This window comes from Ochotona curzoniae, unplaced genomic scaffold (genome assembly GCF_017591425.1).
Source record: "Ochotona curzoniae isolate NIBS_2020 unplaced genomic scaffold, NIBS_Ocur_1.0 contig_2688, whole genome shotgun sequence".
Classification (NCBI taxonomy): domain Eukaryota; kingdom Metazoa; phylum Chordata; class Mammalia; order Lagomorpha; family Ochotonidae; genus Ochotona; species Ochotona curzoniae.
Genome location: NW_024465553.1, coordinates 25,056,143 through 25,070,135, shown reverse-complemented (window position 1 = coordinate 25,070,135; position 13,993 = coordinate 25,056,143). Strand labels below are relative to the sequence as shown.

Sequence of the window (13,993 nt, the reverse complement as noted above, 5' to 3'; positions counted from 1 at the left end):
AATGGCCAGGGCGGGGCCAGGTCAAAGCCAGGAGACAGGAACTCCATCCAAGACTGCTTTGTAGACGGCAGGGGTTCCGATATTTGAACCTGCTGCCTTCTAGGATGCAACAGCAAGAAGTAGATGAGAAACAGAGAACTGGAGCTCAGTACTCCATGTGGGATGGAAACAGCCTAAGTGAGAGCGTTGTCCACTGCACCACAACGTCTGCCTTATTCTCTTGAGAGCTACCAACTAAAAGCTTTCTCTCCCCAACTCCTCCACCCAAAAGCAAACAAAAGCAAGTGATTGGGTGATTTGAATTCTTCAAAATCAGTGTTCAAAACTCTCAAAGAACGAACTCTCCCATTTTGACGCACTTGTCGTACTGATTTGCGGAGTTATGCTTATTTTCCGAGAACAAGAGCATTTATCAAACACAGAGTTTCGCTTAGAGTGGCCAAACTAACAAATAAATTAACAGCTCTTTGGTAATAAAAAGGGACCAGGGTGGCCCATGGGGACAGGACTAAACAAAAAAAGGAAACGTGCAGGTAATATTAGCATCAGAATCTTAGACAAGCCAAAAAGTCACCTTCACCCTCAAGTCCAAGGATATGAGGCAGAATCCAGGCAAATGCGTGTCTATTTCCTCAAAAGAAAATGCAAACTTTCCACATCTGATTTATGTAATACAACCGAGAGAGTGTTTGTGTCTGGAATACATATTTGGGTGTTACACTCCAATGGATCAGCTTATAAATCTCTCTCTCTCTCTCTCTCTCTCTCTCTCTCACACACACACACACACACACGCACAAGTCCTTTGAAAATTTCATGGAAAATGCAACTGAAAAACTTTGAAATCCACATATAAATTTCCCATGGCTTGTATATAGGTTGCAAAACGTTTGGCACCAAAGTGAACAACCTTTGAGTCGGTTTTCCACAAACCTGTGGAAGTACTCCGGCGTTACACCCTGGAGGGTTTGTCTGTGGACCGCAGTGAAGATCAGCGCGGTTTCTCGCTTCACTGTCCCGTTTCCAATATGAGAGCTCCCCACCGGTGACTCACTGAGGAACGACGTCATATGTTATCCTACAACTGCTGCTGTGGTTTCTCGGAGCTGGCTCCAGCCGGTCCCCGTGCTTCTGGGGCAGACAGGACTCCAGCCAGCCGGGAATGAGCAAGCTCCCTAACAGCGATGGGACAGGAAGCCTGACAGCTTGCGCCAGCAGTGGAAGCATGGTTGTCCTGGCATGGTTCCCCACAAGCACACACACACACACACACACACACACACACACACACACACACACAGCTCCCATTGTTGCAACCTTCTCCTGCCCACTGATCCTAATATGGAATGCAGCAGGAAACCCATGATTTCCTGATACTCAGCAAGCTGGAGGAAGCAAGGGAGGAAAAAAAAAAAAAAACCACTCCATGAAAGAGCCCAGCTTTCCTCCATGTTAGATGTGAAGTGGAAAACGGGGAGGATTTAGCCAAGTTCCAGCCAGGCTGCAGAGGAGCAGAGCAGAGCGAAACCTTCAGGCTGCTGAAATTTCTAGACTGCCAGGAAGCCTTCCCCCCGGGACTCTGGAAGTGAGAATTGCTTAAACCGAGAAGAAAAAAAAGACAAACTCTTCGCAGCATTCCTCCCCGAGTGTGTGTGTGTGTGTGTGTGTGTGTGTGTGTGTGTGTGTGTCCTTTCTGGACCAGCATGGGAAGCAGCAGCGCGCACCCCAGCCTCCGCGACGTGTCTGGATGATCCAGGGAACCCCGAGTGAGGCGGAGTGAACTCCAGCTTCCCGCCGCTTCATGTGCCCTGGGAGCCGCAGGAGGAGCAGCCAGCACGAGTCCCAGCCTCTGGAGCCGCGAGCATGAACTGCCGAGAGGGGAAGGACAGCAGCTGCGGCTGTGGGGACCTGGGCGAGAAGAAGATGCTCAAGTGTGTGGTGGTCGGGGACGGGGCTGTGGGCAAAACCTGCCTGCTCATGAGCTACGCCAACGACGCCTTCCCCGAGGAGTACGTGCCCACCGTGTTTGACCACTATGCAGGTAAGAAAGAGGGGGCGCCGCAAGCTGCGTCAGGATAAACCGGGTGGGAGGGGCGAGGAGAGACCCCAGTTCACAAAGACCTGGCTCAACGCTAACGTCGGTTAGGTGCGGGCCTGGGAGGTGTCAGGTGGCTCACTTTACAGGATAAAGAGACTTTGTGGTGTCAACTGTTTTAAATCTGCGCATAGGTGTCCTACTCAAAACTTTGCAGAGGAGACGTGGTATGAGAAAACCATGTGTGCATTTCAAAAGTTTTAGCTCCGCAGTAAACGCATGTTTCGTTCTATTCTTCGTGACCATGTGAAGTGCCCTCACTCAAGCAATGACTTGGGCAACTGTTGAGAGAGCAGTTTGTGCATCAATCCGTATTTCAACACCTTAAAGCAAATGGCAAACCCTGGGGGAAAAAAATCTTCCAACTGCCTTCCTAAAGGAGGGTCCAGAGATTTGGTTCAGCATCTGGCTGAAGGGTCACCGACGTTGTATTGCTCACTTTTTCAAATGTAGCGTAATTGCAAAAAGTCCGTATTGGACATACAACTGGGCAAAGGAGGGGTTTTTTTTGCCAGTTCTCATTTCTTCTGCCCGTGCTAGAATAACTGAAAGTGCTAAGAATTACAAATAAAACCCTCATTTCTCCCCAAACGCTGGTGCTGCAACACACCGTACTTTCATTTTCTTGGAGATGCAGAGGAGGTCCAAGGGAGGGAGTGATATTTTTAATTAAAGCTTTTAAATCTATTAGACAATGTGTACCTGGGATTTAAAAAAAAAAAACAATTTAATTAAAATGTTCTCTAAAGTAAAAGTGCAAATAAAACCTGGTCTGCTTTAAAATCTGTTCAAGACAGACAAAACTAAGCATAAAAGATTTTGAAGCATGATCGTTAAAACCGGCTAGTCACTAGATTTGGGGGGTGGGCTAGAGTTTGTAGGCATTCCTGTCTGTGAGATATCTAAAATCTTCCACTTTTTCTCAGAATTTCCAAACAAATCTTACTAAGTTTCTCAGACTGAAACTCCCAAAGTCTTCAAGCTTGCAACCACTGCAGTGTTATAAAAAGTGAGTTATCAGAGAGCTAGCATGTTGTAAGGGAAGCATTTCCCTTCTTTCTTTGTAGTTGGTTCTGAGTCAGAATTAGCACAAGAGCAATGGTCCCCGGAGACGCAGTGTGTCCTTGCTCTGTGACCATCTCAAGTTTTCCTACCAATAGCAAGTGGCTTTTTTTTTCCAGAGCCGGACATTTCCCAAGTTCCCTCCCACCCCTGACTTCCTCCCACATTTATGTGACTTGTGACAGAGAAAACCACAGGGAAAACAGAGTGTCCATTTCACAGCAAAGCGGGGGTGGGGCAGGGGGTCTGTACAGGACAGCGCATTTTCAATGCTGACCCCCTTAAGCTTTTCTGAGATGTAATGACTATGCCCAGAAAGTAACATTTGAATGAGAACAAGGGGGAAAAAAAAGAGAGAACCGGTGGAAAGAAAGCTAATTATAAAGTTCTTTTCTCTGTGCCTTTACAGAATTCGCTTAGATTCCTGTCCTGCAAACATCTTAGTCAGTTTTATCCCGCCGCCTTGTTCCTGCAAGGAAAGGGGAAGTGGCTAATACTTTAACTTCATCAACTTTTAGTTCAAAGGTGGAATCCAAAATCTACTCACGAGAGCGGCCTCAGAGGCTTATGAAAATCCTAGGTACCACCTCCTACCTGTTGAGTGAGAAGCAGTCACCATGTGCTATCAGAAAGAAGGGGGGGGAGGAACATCTTTACACGCAGAGTAGGTCTGTCACACAGTAGGGGTCACACAAAGGTAGAACCACAGAGAGGTTCCTCAACGATCAAATTCATTTATTACATTTTAAAGATGTATTTATTTATTTTTATTGGCAAAGCAGATTTACAGACAGAAGGAAAAACACAAAGACCTTCTGTCCACTGGTTCATTCCCCCAAGTAGCCGCAATGGCTAGCACTAGCCAATCCGAAGCCAGGCGCTTTCTCCAGGGGGTCTCCCATGTTGATGCAGGGTCCCAAGGCTGTATGCCATGCTTGACTGCTTCCCCAGGCCAAAAGTATGGATCTGGAAGGGAAGTGGAACACCCAGGACACAAACTGGTGCCCATATGGGAATCCGATGAGTGCAAGGTGAGGATTTAGCCATCATAGCGGGCCTAATATATTGTTTGAATAATGAAGAATCTTGAAGCTATCAGCTACATATTATTTTATGTAGAGACTATTAGAGAGTGAGAGCCCTGCCCACTGGTTCATCCCCCGAATGTTTCACTGAGCTGAAACTGGAGTCAGTTCAGATCTCCCATGTGGGGACAAGAACCCAACAAGTTGAGGCATCACCAACCAGCTGCCTCCTGGATCAGGATTATCAGGAAACTGCCATCAGGAGCAGGAGTCGGGGACCAGACCCAGGTCGTCCCAATCAGTGTCTTAATCACTAGGCCAAACACCCACCAAATGCGTTGCTTTAGCTCTCAAAACTGGCTGCTACTGTAACCAGAGCAACACATAGCAGGCACTTCTAAAAGTGGTTGCTTTGATCGGCATCGCTCACTGTTAAGTACACATCATATCATATGCAGAACCATCATGGAGCCTAACAGTTAAGATGTGCATGTCCCACCTCAGAGTTCCTGGGTTTAATACTCTGTTCAGCTTCTGATTCCAGCTTCCTGCTAGTGCGTACCCTGTGAGGTAGTGCTGATGGCCCAGGTGACCGGGTCTCTGCCATCTACATGAAGGACCTGGGTTGAGACCCTGGATCTGGCGCAGAATCCACCATTCCAAGCATTTGGAAAGTGAATCAGGGAATATAATATCCCCTCCTCTCCCTTCCCCCACCTCTTCTCTCTCTCATACAGTTTTTTTTTAAGTTTCAAAGTTTTTTTCTAATAGGAAATGACCATAATGAAGAGGTCATTTCTATCAGCAGAGTGATACCCTCCATCACAGCTTCCAGCACCTTTTACCCACCAACCTTCTCATAGATGATCTGGTTGGACAGACTCCTCACGTGATTGTGTGAGAATTACCATCCTCTATAAAGGAACAAAATGCCTTCTTCCCCATCTGGATATATCATTCAGGCCCTGGGCTCTCTTAGTCCAACCAAAACTGACAACCCACAATTGTTACTGACTTTATAGAAAGCCATGATTTCAAGAGAGCTAAGATTTGTCAGTAAAACCTCCGATCCTGAGAAAGTGGAGATGTGTGAGTAAGGACGGAAGTTCAGTGTTCTGCTCAAGGTGGTCAGTTCTGAAGCCGACTGGCACAGCTTTCACCCTGCCTCTGTCATTTATTCTGTGGCCTGCAGCAAATTACTTCATCCCTCTGTGCCTTTGTTATCAAAGGAAAAACGAGGCCAATAACGGTAGAACTGTTTGCAAGAATAAAATAAGCAGTGCCTCATGTGTAAGAAGTGTTGGGTGCCTGGTGGCTATCAGTATTAAAATTTGTATTTGCATACAGCTAAGAGAAGAAATCAACAGGTAATTAAAAGACCAAGACTACAACGAGGAAAAACAGAACTCACTAAGAGTAGGATGTGGTGGGCCTTGCTCTGGGAATGTTGGTAACCGACGAATGCCAATGTCTGCTCGTGGAGTATTACTGTGAGATGCTAACTTGTGAGGAGAAATATTCATTCTGCATGAATGGTGGCAGGAAATCCAATAACCAGCTAGGAAAAATATGTTAAGCTTCAAGCTTTTAACCCCTCCATCCACCTCCAGAACACAAAATATGTGTCTCCCCTGTAGTTTTTCTTGTCACCCCAAGCAGAACTCCCTGCTCCATCTCCCATCTATCTCCAGGAATTCACTCACTGTGCCCCTGGATAACAACGGATTCGTCTCGCTGTGTTGTGAGCTCCAAGGGGAAAAGCTCTTGCCTTGCCAAACCCAATGGCTGCTTGTCAGTCTTCATCTTGCCCTCTCAGAAGCTTTTCAGCGGCTTATTGCTCTGTTTAAAAGACTTCCTTTGCTTGCTTTCTGGGCTGCCATATTCTCTTTGCTTTCAATCCACTTTCCAGCAAGTCTCTCCATCTTCCCTGTCACCTGCGCCATCTCCTCCCAACCACTAAGTGTTGGCACAACTCTGCATTCGTCCTATTGTTTCTCTTCTCTCTTTATGCTCATACCCCTCTTGACCATACATCTCCAAGCTAGAGGTAGCGTTCATGTCTGCGAACGCCCGATTTTCTATCTCCACCTCCATTCATCCCTAAGACCCAGACTCTTACATCTAACCACACATTTAGATAAAAAATAAACATGGATTTTTCTTTTTTAATGTAAGATTTAACCATATTTAACATTTTGCCATTTTATTTCCATATAGATATTATATGCATCCATGCTATTTTTTAAACTCAATGATGTTAATATCACAGAATGAGTAATTCATGACAATAAAGGATATATTATCATGTACATGATGTAGTTGAGGCAGTATTTTTTTTTACCGTGGTTCAGTTTTTGTGACATCCACACAACTTTAATAAATCTATGCAAATTCCATAAATAAGAGAAAACAAGTGAGATTTATCTTTCTCAGTCTAGCTTATCAGTGCACTGATCTCCAGCTCCCCCCATATCGTTGGAAATGTCATTCTTTTTTATGACTGAGTAATATATTATCCGTTTTGTTTTTATTCGAAAGGCATAGTGAGAGAGAGAGAAATCTTCCATGAGCTAGTTCTGAAGCCAGGCGCTTCTTCAAGATCTCCCATGTGGATGCAGAGGCCCAAAGACTTGAGCCACTTTCCGCTGCTCTCCCAGGCTATAAGCAGCGAGCTAAAGCTGAACTGGACCAGCCAGAATATGAACCAACTTCCATATGGGATGTTGGCTCCACAGGAAGAGGCTTAGCCTGCTACACCAAGGCGCCAGCCCCTGTATTCTGAGTTTGATGAATTCTCTTATCAATTCTCTCTTTTTTCTATATTTTATTGCTATTATTATTTTCCATGATATGGCTTTGGAGTATACAGAATCCCCCACCACATCTCTTCCCTTCCCATTCTACCCACACACACAATTTTTCCCCATGTTATTATATTATAATCTTTCAGCAACCATCACAAGCCAACATTCTGCTGCTTAAATATACCATGGAATCGTAGGCTTGGGAAATGGCAGAAAAACCTAGTATTGTCAATAGTAGTTTCATTAGGAGTCCTTCTTTTATTCAGGAATAAGTTGAGATTCATGCTGCAACATAGCTTCACTTCCTGGTCTGCTACCTTCTACTGTACAGATCATTTATGAAAATATACGTATATACTTATTTACCTATATAACTATTCATTTTATATTTTGCATGACTATTGCCTTACATCAGACAGAACCTATGATATTTGTCCTTTGGGAAATGATTTATTTCACCAAGTGTAATGTTACCTCTTGGTGGAGTCTTTTGGTTCTCCTATATTAAAGAATTAAGTCATCTATAACGAGGATAATTTGGCTTTCTCCTTTCCAATTTATGTCCCCCTTGGTGTCTTTTTCTTGCCTAATGGTTCTGGCTAAGCCTTCCAGAATGAAAATGAATAATAGTGGTAAGAGTGTTCATCCTTATCTGGTCCCAGATGTTGGTCAAACTTCTCCTAGCTTTTTTCCATTCAGTAAGATATTGATTGTGGAATGGTTGCATATTTTTCTCTATTATGTTGCATTACGTTCTTTCTATACCCAATTCTTTAAGATTTTCATCATGAAAGGATGTTGTATTTTATTAGATGTGTACTCTGCATCTATTCATATAAGCATATGGTTTTTATCCTGTATGTACTAATGTGAATTTCTTGAATCATCCCTGCAACCCTGGATAAATCCTACTTGGTCCCAGTGGACTAACAAATATCTCATACCTGATCAAAGTTTTAAAAGTACTTAATTACTTAAAACTTTTGATTTGTATATAATCTTTGTACATTTTATGGGCTTCACTACATTATATCACCACCTGTATACAGCATAGTTGAATCAATTCAGATAATTGTGCTTTCTATTTCTTTATCTCTTCATTATGCTCAAAGTCCACCAGCAACCTTCTTCTAGGTCTTCCTAAGTATATAACCCTGTGGGAGAGCTACAGAAACCCGCCATGCTATGGAGGCCCGTAACCCATGACATCTTTCTCAGCGTGATCTGGGCTCCATTATAAACCTCCCCCTATGCCCTACCCTTTCTAGTAAGCATTATTCTGAGTCCAGAATCATGAGTCCAGAGCAGCTGTTTTTTTAACTTCCATATATGTAAGGGAGAGCATGTGGAATTTGTCTTTCGGTGCCTGGTTTATTTAACTTGACAATGATCTCGAGTTCCACCCATTTTGCGCAAATGTCAGGATTCCATTCTTTTTATGGCTGAATAAATATTCCATCATGTATATATCCCCCATTTTCTTTATCCCCTCATCCACTAATGGGCATATAGGTTCATTTCATATCTTGGCTTTTGGGAGTAAGGCAGCAAGAAGCACAGGAGTGCAGCTATTTCTTTAACATGCTGATTTCATATCCTTTGGATATAAACCTAGAGGTGGGATAGCTGGCTCATACGGTAATTTTGGTTTTAGTTTTGAGATGAACTTCCTTACTGTTCTCCATGATTGTTTCCATTTTTGTTCCCACCAGCTGTGTGAAAGACCTGCCTCTTCTCCAGGTTCTCACCTCCCTTACACACTCTTTCCCATATAAGTACGCATCACTGTCTGACAACCAGTTTCTGAGAACAAAATCTTTAATACTGTACACAATGCCTTTCTTCCTTTAATAACACCCTCTTGTCCAATCAAATCATCCGTTATCATCCCTTCCTCCTACCCACCAATTCAGCGTTGAGAATAGTGTACGTTTCTAATCTGGTCATGTACTGTCTTTATTCTTGCTCAAGCCACCTCTTTCACCCAAACTACCACAAGCAACGCCTTCAAACAATCGTACTCCACCCTTTATCATGGAGCCCTGTCACCACACCAACCTCATTGAGGAACACTTAGCTATTTCTTCTGTGGTCACATGGGCCAGCTTCCTATGTCTCCAGTGTATCAAGCTTCTTTCCTTCTTTTTGCCCCAGCCTGAGACTGCTCCCCAGATGTTTCTTACCTTCAAGCGATCACATTTTTTAACGCATGCGTACAAACACATACACAGGCACCAGTTTGCTCTTCAACTTCTGTTACTGCTATGTATTTCTTCAAAACATTTAATACTAACTCACATTGCAGATTTACTTTCTATCTCCAGCCTTTGAAAAGAGTCCAACATTTAATAGGCTTTCAATAGACAGTCGCCGATTAATTGAATCAGTTTGTTTTACTCATCTAAGTCCCTTCAGCATTTAGACAATTCCTAGACCACTAGTTTTTTTTATGATAGCAGCAATTTACCTAGCAGTTAAGATGCTCATACTCCACATTAAATCCAACCCAAGTTTAATTCCCAGCTTCGACTCCTGACTCCAGCTCCCTGCTAATGCATGGGAAATGGCAATGATGGCTCCAGTAACTGGGTTTCTGCCACCCATGTGGAAGACCTAGATTCAGTTCTTGGATCCTCATTCAGACCCTGGGGCTCAGCTGTAGCCATTCTATAGTATAGCCAATAGAGCCTCTGTCTGCGACACCAGCATCCTATATTGATAGCAGTTTGTATCCTGCTGCTCTACTTCCATTCGAGCTCCCTGCTAACGGACTGGGGAAAGCAGCAGAAGATGGTCTGTGTGTTTAGGACCTTGTCCCCCACAGAGGAGACTTAGAAGAAACTCCTGGATCCTGACTTCAGTCTGATATAGCCCAGGCCAACAGGGAGTAAAGCAGCAGATAGATGATTCTCTCTCTCTCTCTCTCTCTCTCTCTCTCTTTCTCTCTCTCTCTCCCTTTTTCTCTTTCTCTCTTTCAAATAAAGAAATAAATATTTTTTTTAATCTTGATGCATAAGTGAACAGACTGCTGTTCAGTAGCTATTTTTCAAGATCAGGAGCATTCAGGGTGGTATGGCCGTAGATCAGTAGCTATTTTCCTAGAATTTAACACTTATACATTAACTACATGTGTTACATTTGCATATTAAGCTATCTTTCGCATGTTAAATACTCTTTTAATCTATAATATAATTCTAGTACAGCATTGAATTTTCATGACCTAAGAAGATAGAATCACATCTATTGAAGCATGCATTCCACTGCGTGTAAAATGTATGAATGTCACTTGGTATTCCTTCATCCACATCACAAAGCTGACCTAAATTTTGGCCCATTTAAACATCTATAATTCTTATTTACATTATACATTCTAGAGCAATTACAGCTTCCATAGGACTATGACTAAAGAGGGTCCTGAGTTCACTCATGTCTGTTATAATCACAGCCAGGAAACATCCACTTCCTCCTCCCTTGCAAGAATGACTCAAGATATCCCAGCGACATTTAGAGCCTTCACAGTTTATCATGTCTTCATCCTGTCTCCATCATCTTTAGCCTTGAGCATTACATGCCTAAACTATCCTTATCAGTTCATACTTTACATACCAAATGAGGGCAGGATAAGACTTAAATTTTGAATTTAATCAAATTGTGTGGCAGGCTTGCTTGTTTGGACGCATGGGTGTATAAAATAAGCCAAATCCACTTGAAATCTGCGAGCACGTGATTCATTATTTCCATTGCCCTCTCTTCTGCATTAAAATTGATGGTCTTTGGATCTTTTTTCCTTACTAGGGCTTCTCAGTGAAAAGCCACCAAACTAAGAATTGAACCCATGTTTTTGCCAACTCGGGCTGTCTAGGCAGGGACTGAACACAAGTCATGAAAAGAAGGAAGGTTGAGCTACTTTGTGTCATTAGTATCTCAGTCATGTTTTGTAAAAGGAAACTGTTTGCACAGAGTTGGGAGTCAGTTCCAACTTTTTTCACCAAACTGAATCGAGTTAGCCCAAGGTAGATTCAGTCAAAGCTTTAATGGCCAGAGCCGGGCTGGGGGAAGAAAAAAAAAAAACACACAATAATGAATAGTGAATCAAAACAGAGTTCTAGTCTTATAAAGGTCTATTTTATAGTTCTGCTCCCCTGGAAAAATGTACTCAAGCATTTCTCTCTTACTCTTTCTGAAATTGAGAGTCTCTGAAAAAAAGGATGAGATTCAATTTGGGTAAGCCACAGGAAACTTACAGGAATTCTTACTACTATGAAAGAATTCCAAGGTTCTTAAGTTTGACAAAACATCACAGACATTTATGAAAGAAAAAGCATAAATGGGCAGGTGTAGTCACTCGTTCTGCTTCTGCTGAAGGTAAGGATGCTCAGAAACCCCAAAGCCTCAGCAAGGGGATTTGGCAGAGCAGTGAAGAAACCATTTGAGATGCCCACATTCCACATTGGCACGGGTTCCAGACTCCACTCCCAGGTCCAACTTCCTGCTTTAGTGCATCCTGGGAGACAGCAGGTGTTGGTGGTTCAAGCAGTTGAGTCCCTGCCTCCCATGGAGGAGATTCACATTGAATTCCCAGCTCCTGGCTTCAGTCTGGCCCAACTTCAGCCACTGTGAGGACGTGAGGAATAAACCAGAAGATGCAGTCATCTATCATTTGTGTCTCTAGTTCCTATTTAAATAAAATTAAGCATAAGCATTCAATATCCCAATATCTGTGCTTGACAACATCTCTGGGCTCACAGAGGTGACATAAAGGTTCAAGATATCACAAAGGAGTTTGTGGAAAAGGAGCATTAAAAAGAGGTGTCCTTTGCTACAAACCGTTTTCAAAATCCAAGGCACAATTTTTAAGCTATGCTTTTGCCATGAAGCGCATTTTTAAAATGTACTTGTTATCCATTCATATGTAGAAGGCAGAGGAACAAACAGAGATCTCCAGCTTGCTGATCACATCTTACGTACCTGCCGTAGCCACGGCTGAACCAGGCCAAAGCAGGGGAGTGAAATGCCATTGCTGAGCTTTCAGAAGATCATTCATGAGCGTTAATTCAAAATGTCTTGCACCAAAATTAATTTCCCTTTTAATTTCATTCTCCATGAACTTTTTGAAGAGACCTCACACGGTGACAGAAATCATACATACAGCAAGCTCCCGACAAGGCGTCAGGAGTGCAATTGGCACTAAGAAAGCTGAAACAGGTTGCAGAGATGATCAATTTGAGCCTTTCTATTAGAAATAGGACAAAGGAATCGAGGCTAGAAGTGCAGTTAAGTCTCTGCCTGTGATGCCAGCATTCCCTGTGGCCACAAGTTCGAGCCCCATCTGCTCCTCTTTCATCTAGCTCCCTAAAAATGTACCTGGGAAGGCAGCAAAAGATTATCCAAATGCTTGGGCCCCTGCACCCATGTGGGAGACCCAGAAGAAGCTTTGGGCTCTGGCAGATGAAAGATTCTCTGTCCTGCTCTCTCTGAAACTCTGCATTTCAAATAAATAAAAATAAATTTTTAAAAAATGTAAAAAAAAAAAAAAAGAAAAAAGAAGCAAGGAATGATAGCAAAGGGAAGACAAATAAGAACAGAGCTGCAAAAAAGCCAAGTTCCAGGGTCAAAAACTGCATCAGCCATCCATGACCTTTTGACCTGGCAGCGTCAGATGGCAACAAGCTAAGAACTGCATCCAGGTCAGGCCTTGGTAAACAGGTTCCCTGTGAATGAGAAGACGTGGTGCCACACAACCAGGCTGCCTTTACTGTCCACGTTAGAAAAGCTTTGTAAACGTCACTTCCTGACTTCCCATCAAAGTTGGGCTTCAGATAAACGATGCTAAGCTACCATTTTCAGAAGCTTCCAACTTGCCGTCCTCTTTTGGGACAAGTGGGAAATCTGTCTGGTAGATGTCTCAACACATCAGACATCTTTGTTAGGGGATAGGGTTGCCATCTTCCACAAAGGCAGCATGGAGGAGGGGAGCAAACACGGGGCTTCTCAGGGAGGAGCCAGTAAGACATTTCAATGAAAACTGTCTCGCTCATTAATCCTGGGCGCAAGATCCAGCGAAATGCTGGCCTACGTATTGCAATCTGGCTGAAATGTACTTTCCCACCAACAAACTCCCATGAGCTCTTTCGGCTTAGTTGGCAGAATCCAAACAGTTAATTTTCCAGGGATAACACAGCCAGGATAAATCCCATCATGAATTCAATAGGGGCCAACTCTGCGTCACCGAGGAGCCTGGCATTGATCCTCAACACTCTGAACTTCAACCTTTTGGATGTGCCCAATTTTCAGAAAACAAAAGGACCTCATTTTATGGCTTCAATTATCATTTTGTCATGGTTTCACAATACTCACACAGCTTCCCTTTCTTTATTTGAGAGTCAAAGAGCCAGAGATAAACTTACAGAGAAAACTCCCATAAGCTACTTTGATTTTCAGCACCCACAACAGTCAGGGCTGGACCAGTCAGAGCTAGGAGCCACAGGTCTCTAAGACAGGTGGCAGGAACTCAAAGTCTTCAGCCATCACCTGCTGCTCCCTAAAGATTACACCTGTGGGAAACTGCAGTCAGGAACCAAATATAGTACCAAATGCAGGATCTCCGGCACAGAATATGGGCACACCAAATGGCATGTTAGCGACTAGGCCAGAAGCCCACCCACAGCACAGCTTCCATCCACTGTGCTTTTATGAAGTGAATTTATTTTTGACCATGTACGACTCTGCAAGCAGTACAATGCCACCACCATGTATGTGAGCTCCCCATAACTATGGATATGTAGTTCCATAGCTCTTGCTGCGATCAGGCATCCCTAAAGTATTTTCAGTCATGAGTTTGTACTATGCTTGGACTGATCCTATGAGATGTAATTATTTTCTGAACTTTTTAATGAGAAAACTGAGGCACAAAGCTGTTCATCAATCTTCTTTGGGTTCAGCATCCTTTAAAGAAACAAGTGCAGGCTGTGGAGTAGTAAAGAATAGAAGTAGCAAAAAGGTTTATA

General features: G+C 43.3%; 1 protein-coding gene across 1 annotated transcript in view; it reads left to right on the top strand.

The window, feature by feature from the left end:
* Nucleotides 1-1,848: 1,848 nt before the first annotated feature.
* RHOJ (ras homolog family member J) overlaps nucleotides 1,849-13,993 on the top strand; it is a 67,484-nt gene continuing 55,339 nt past the window's right edge. The window contains exon 1 of the mRNA XM_040975718.1: nucleotides 1,849-2,041. Coding sequence (XP_040831652.1) covers nucleotides 1,864-2,041 — 178 coding nt within the window. The 5' untranslated portion in view covers nucleotides 1,849-1,863. The remainder of the gene's footprint in view (nucleotides 2,042-13,993) is intronic.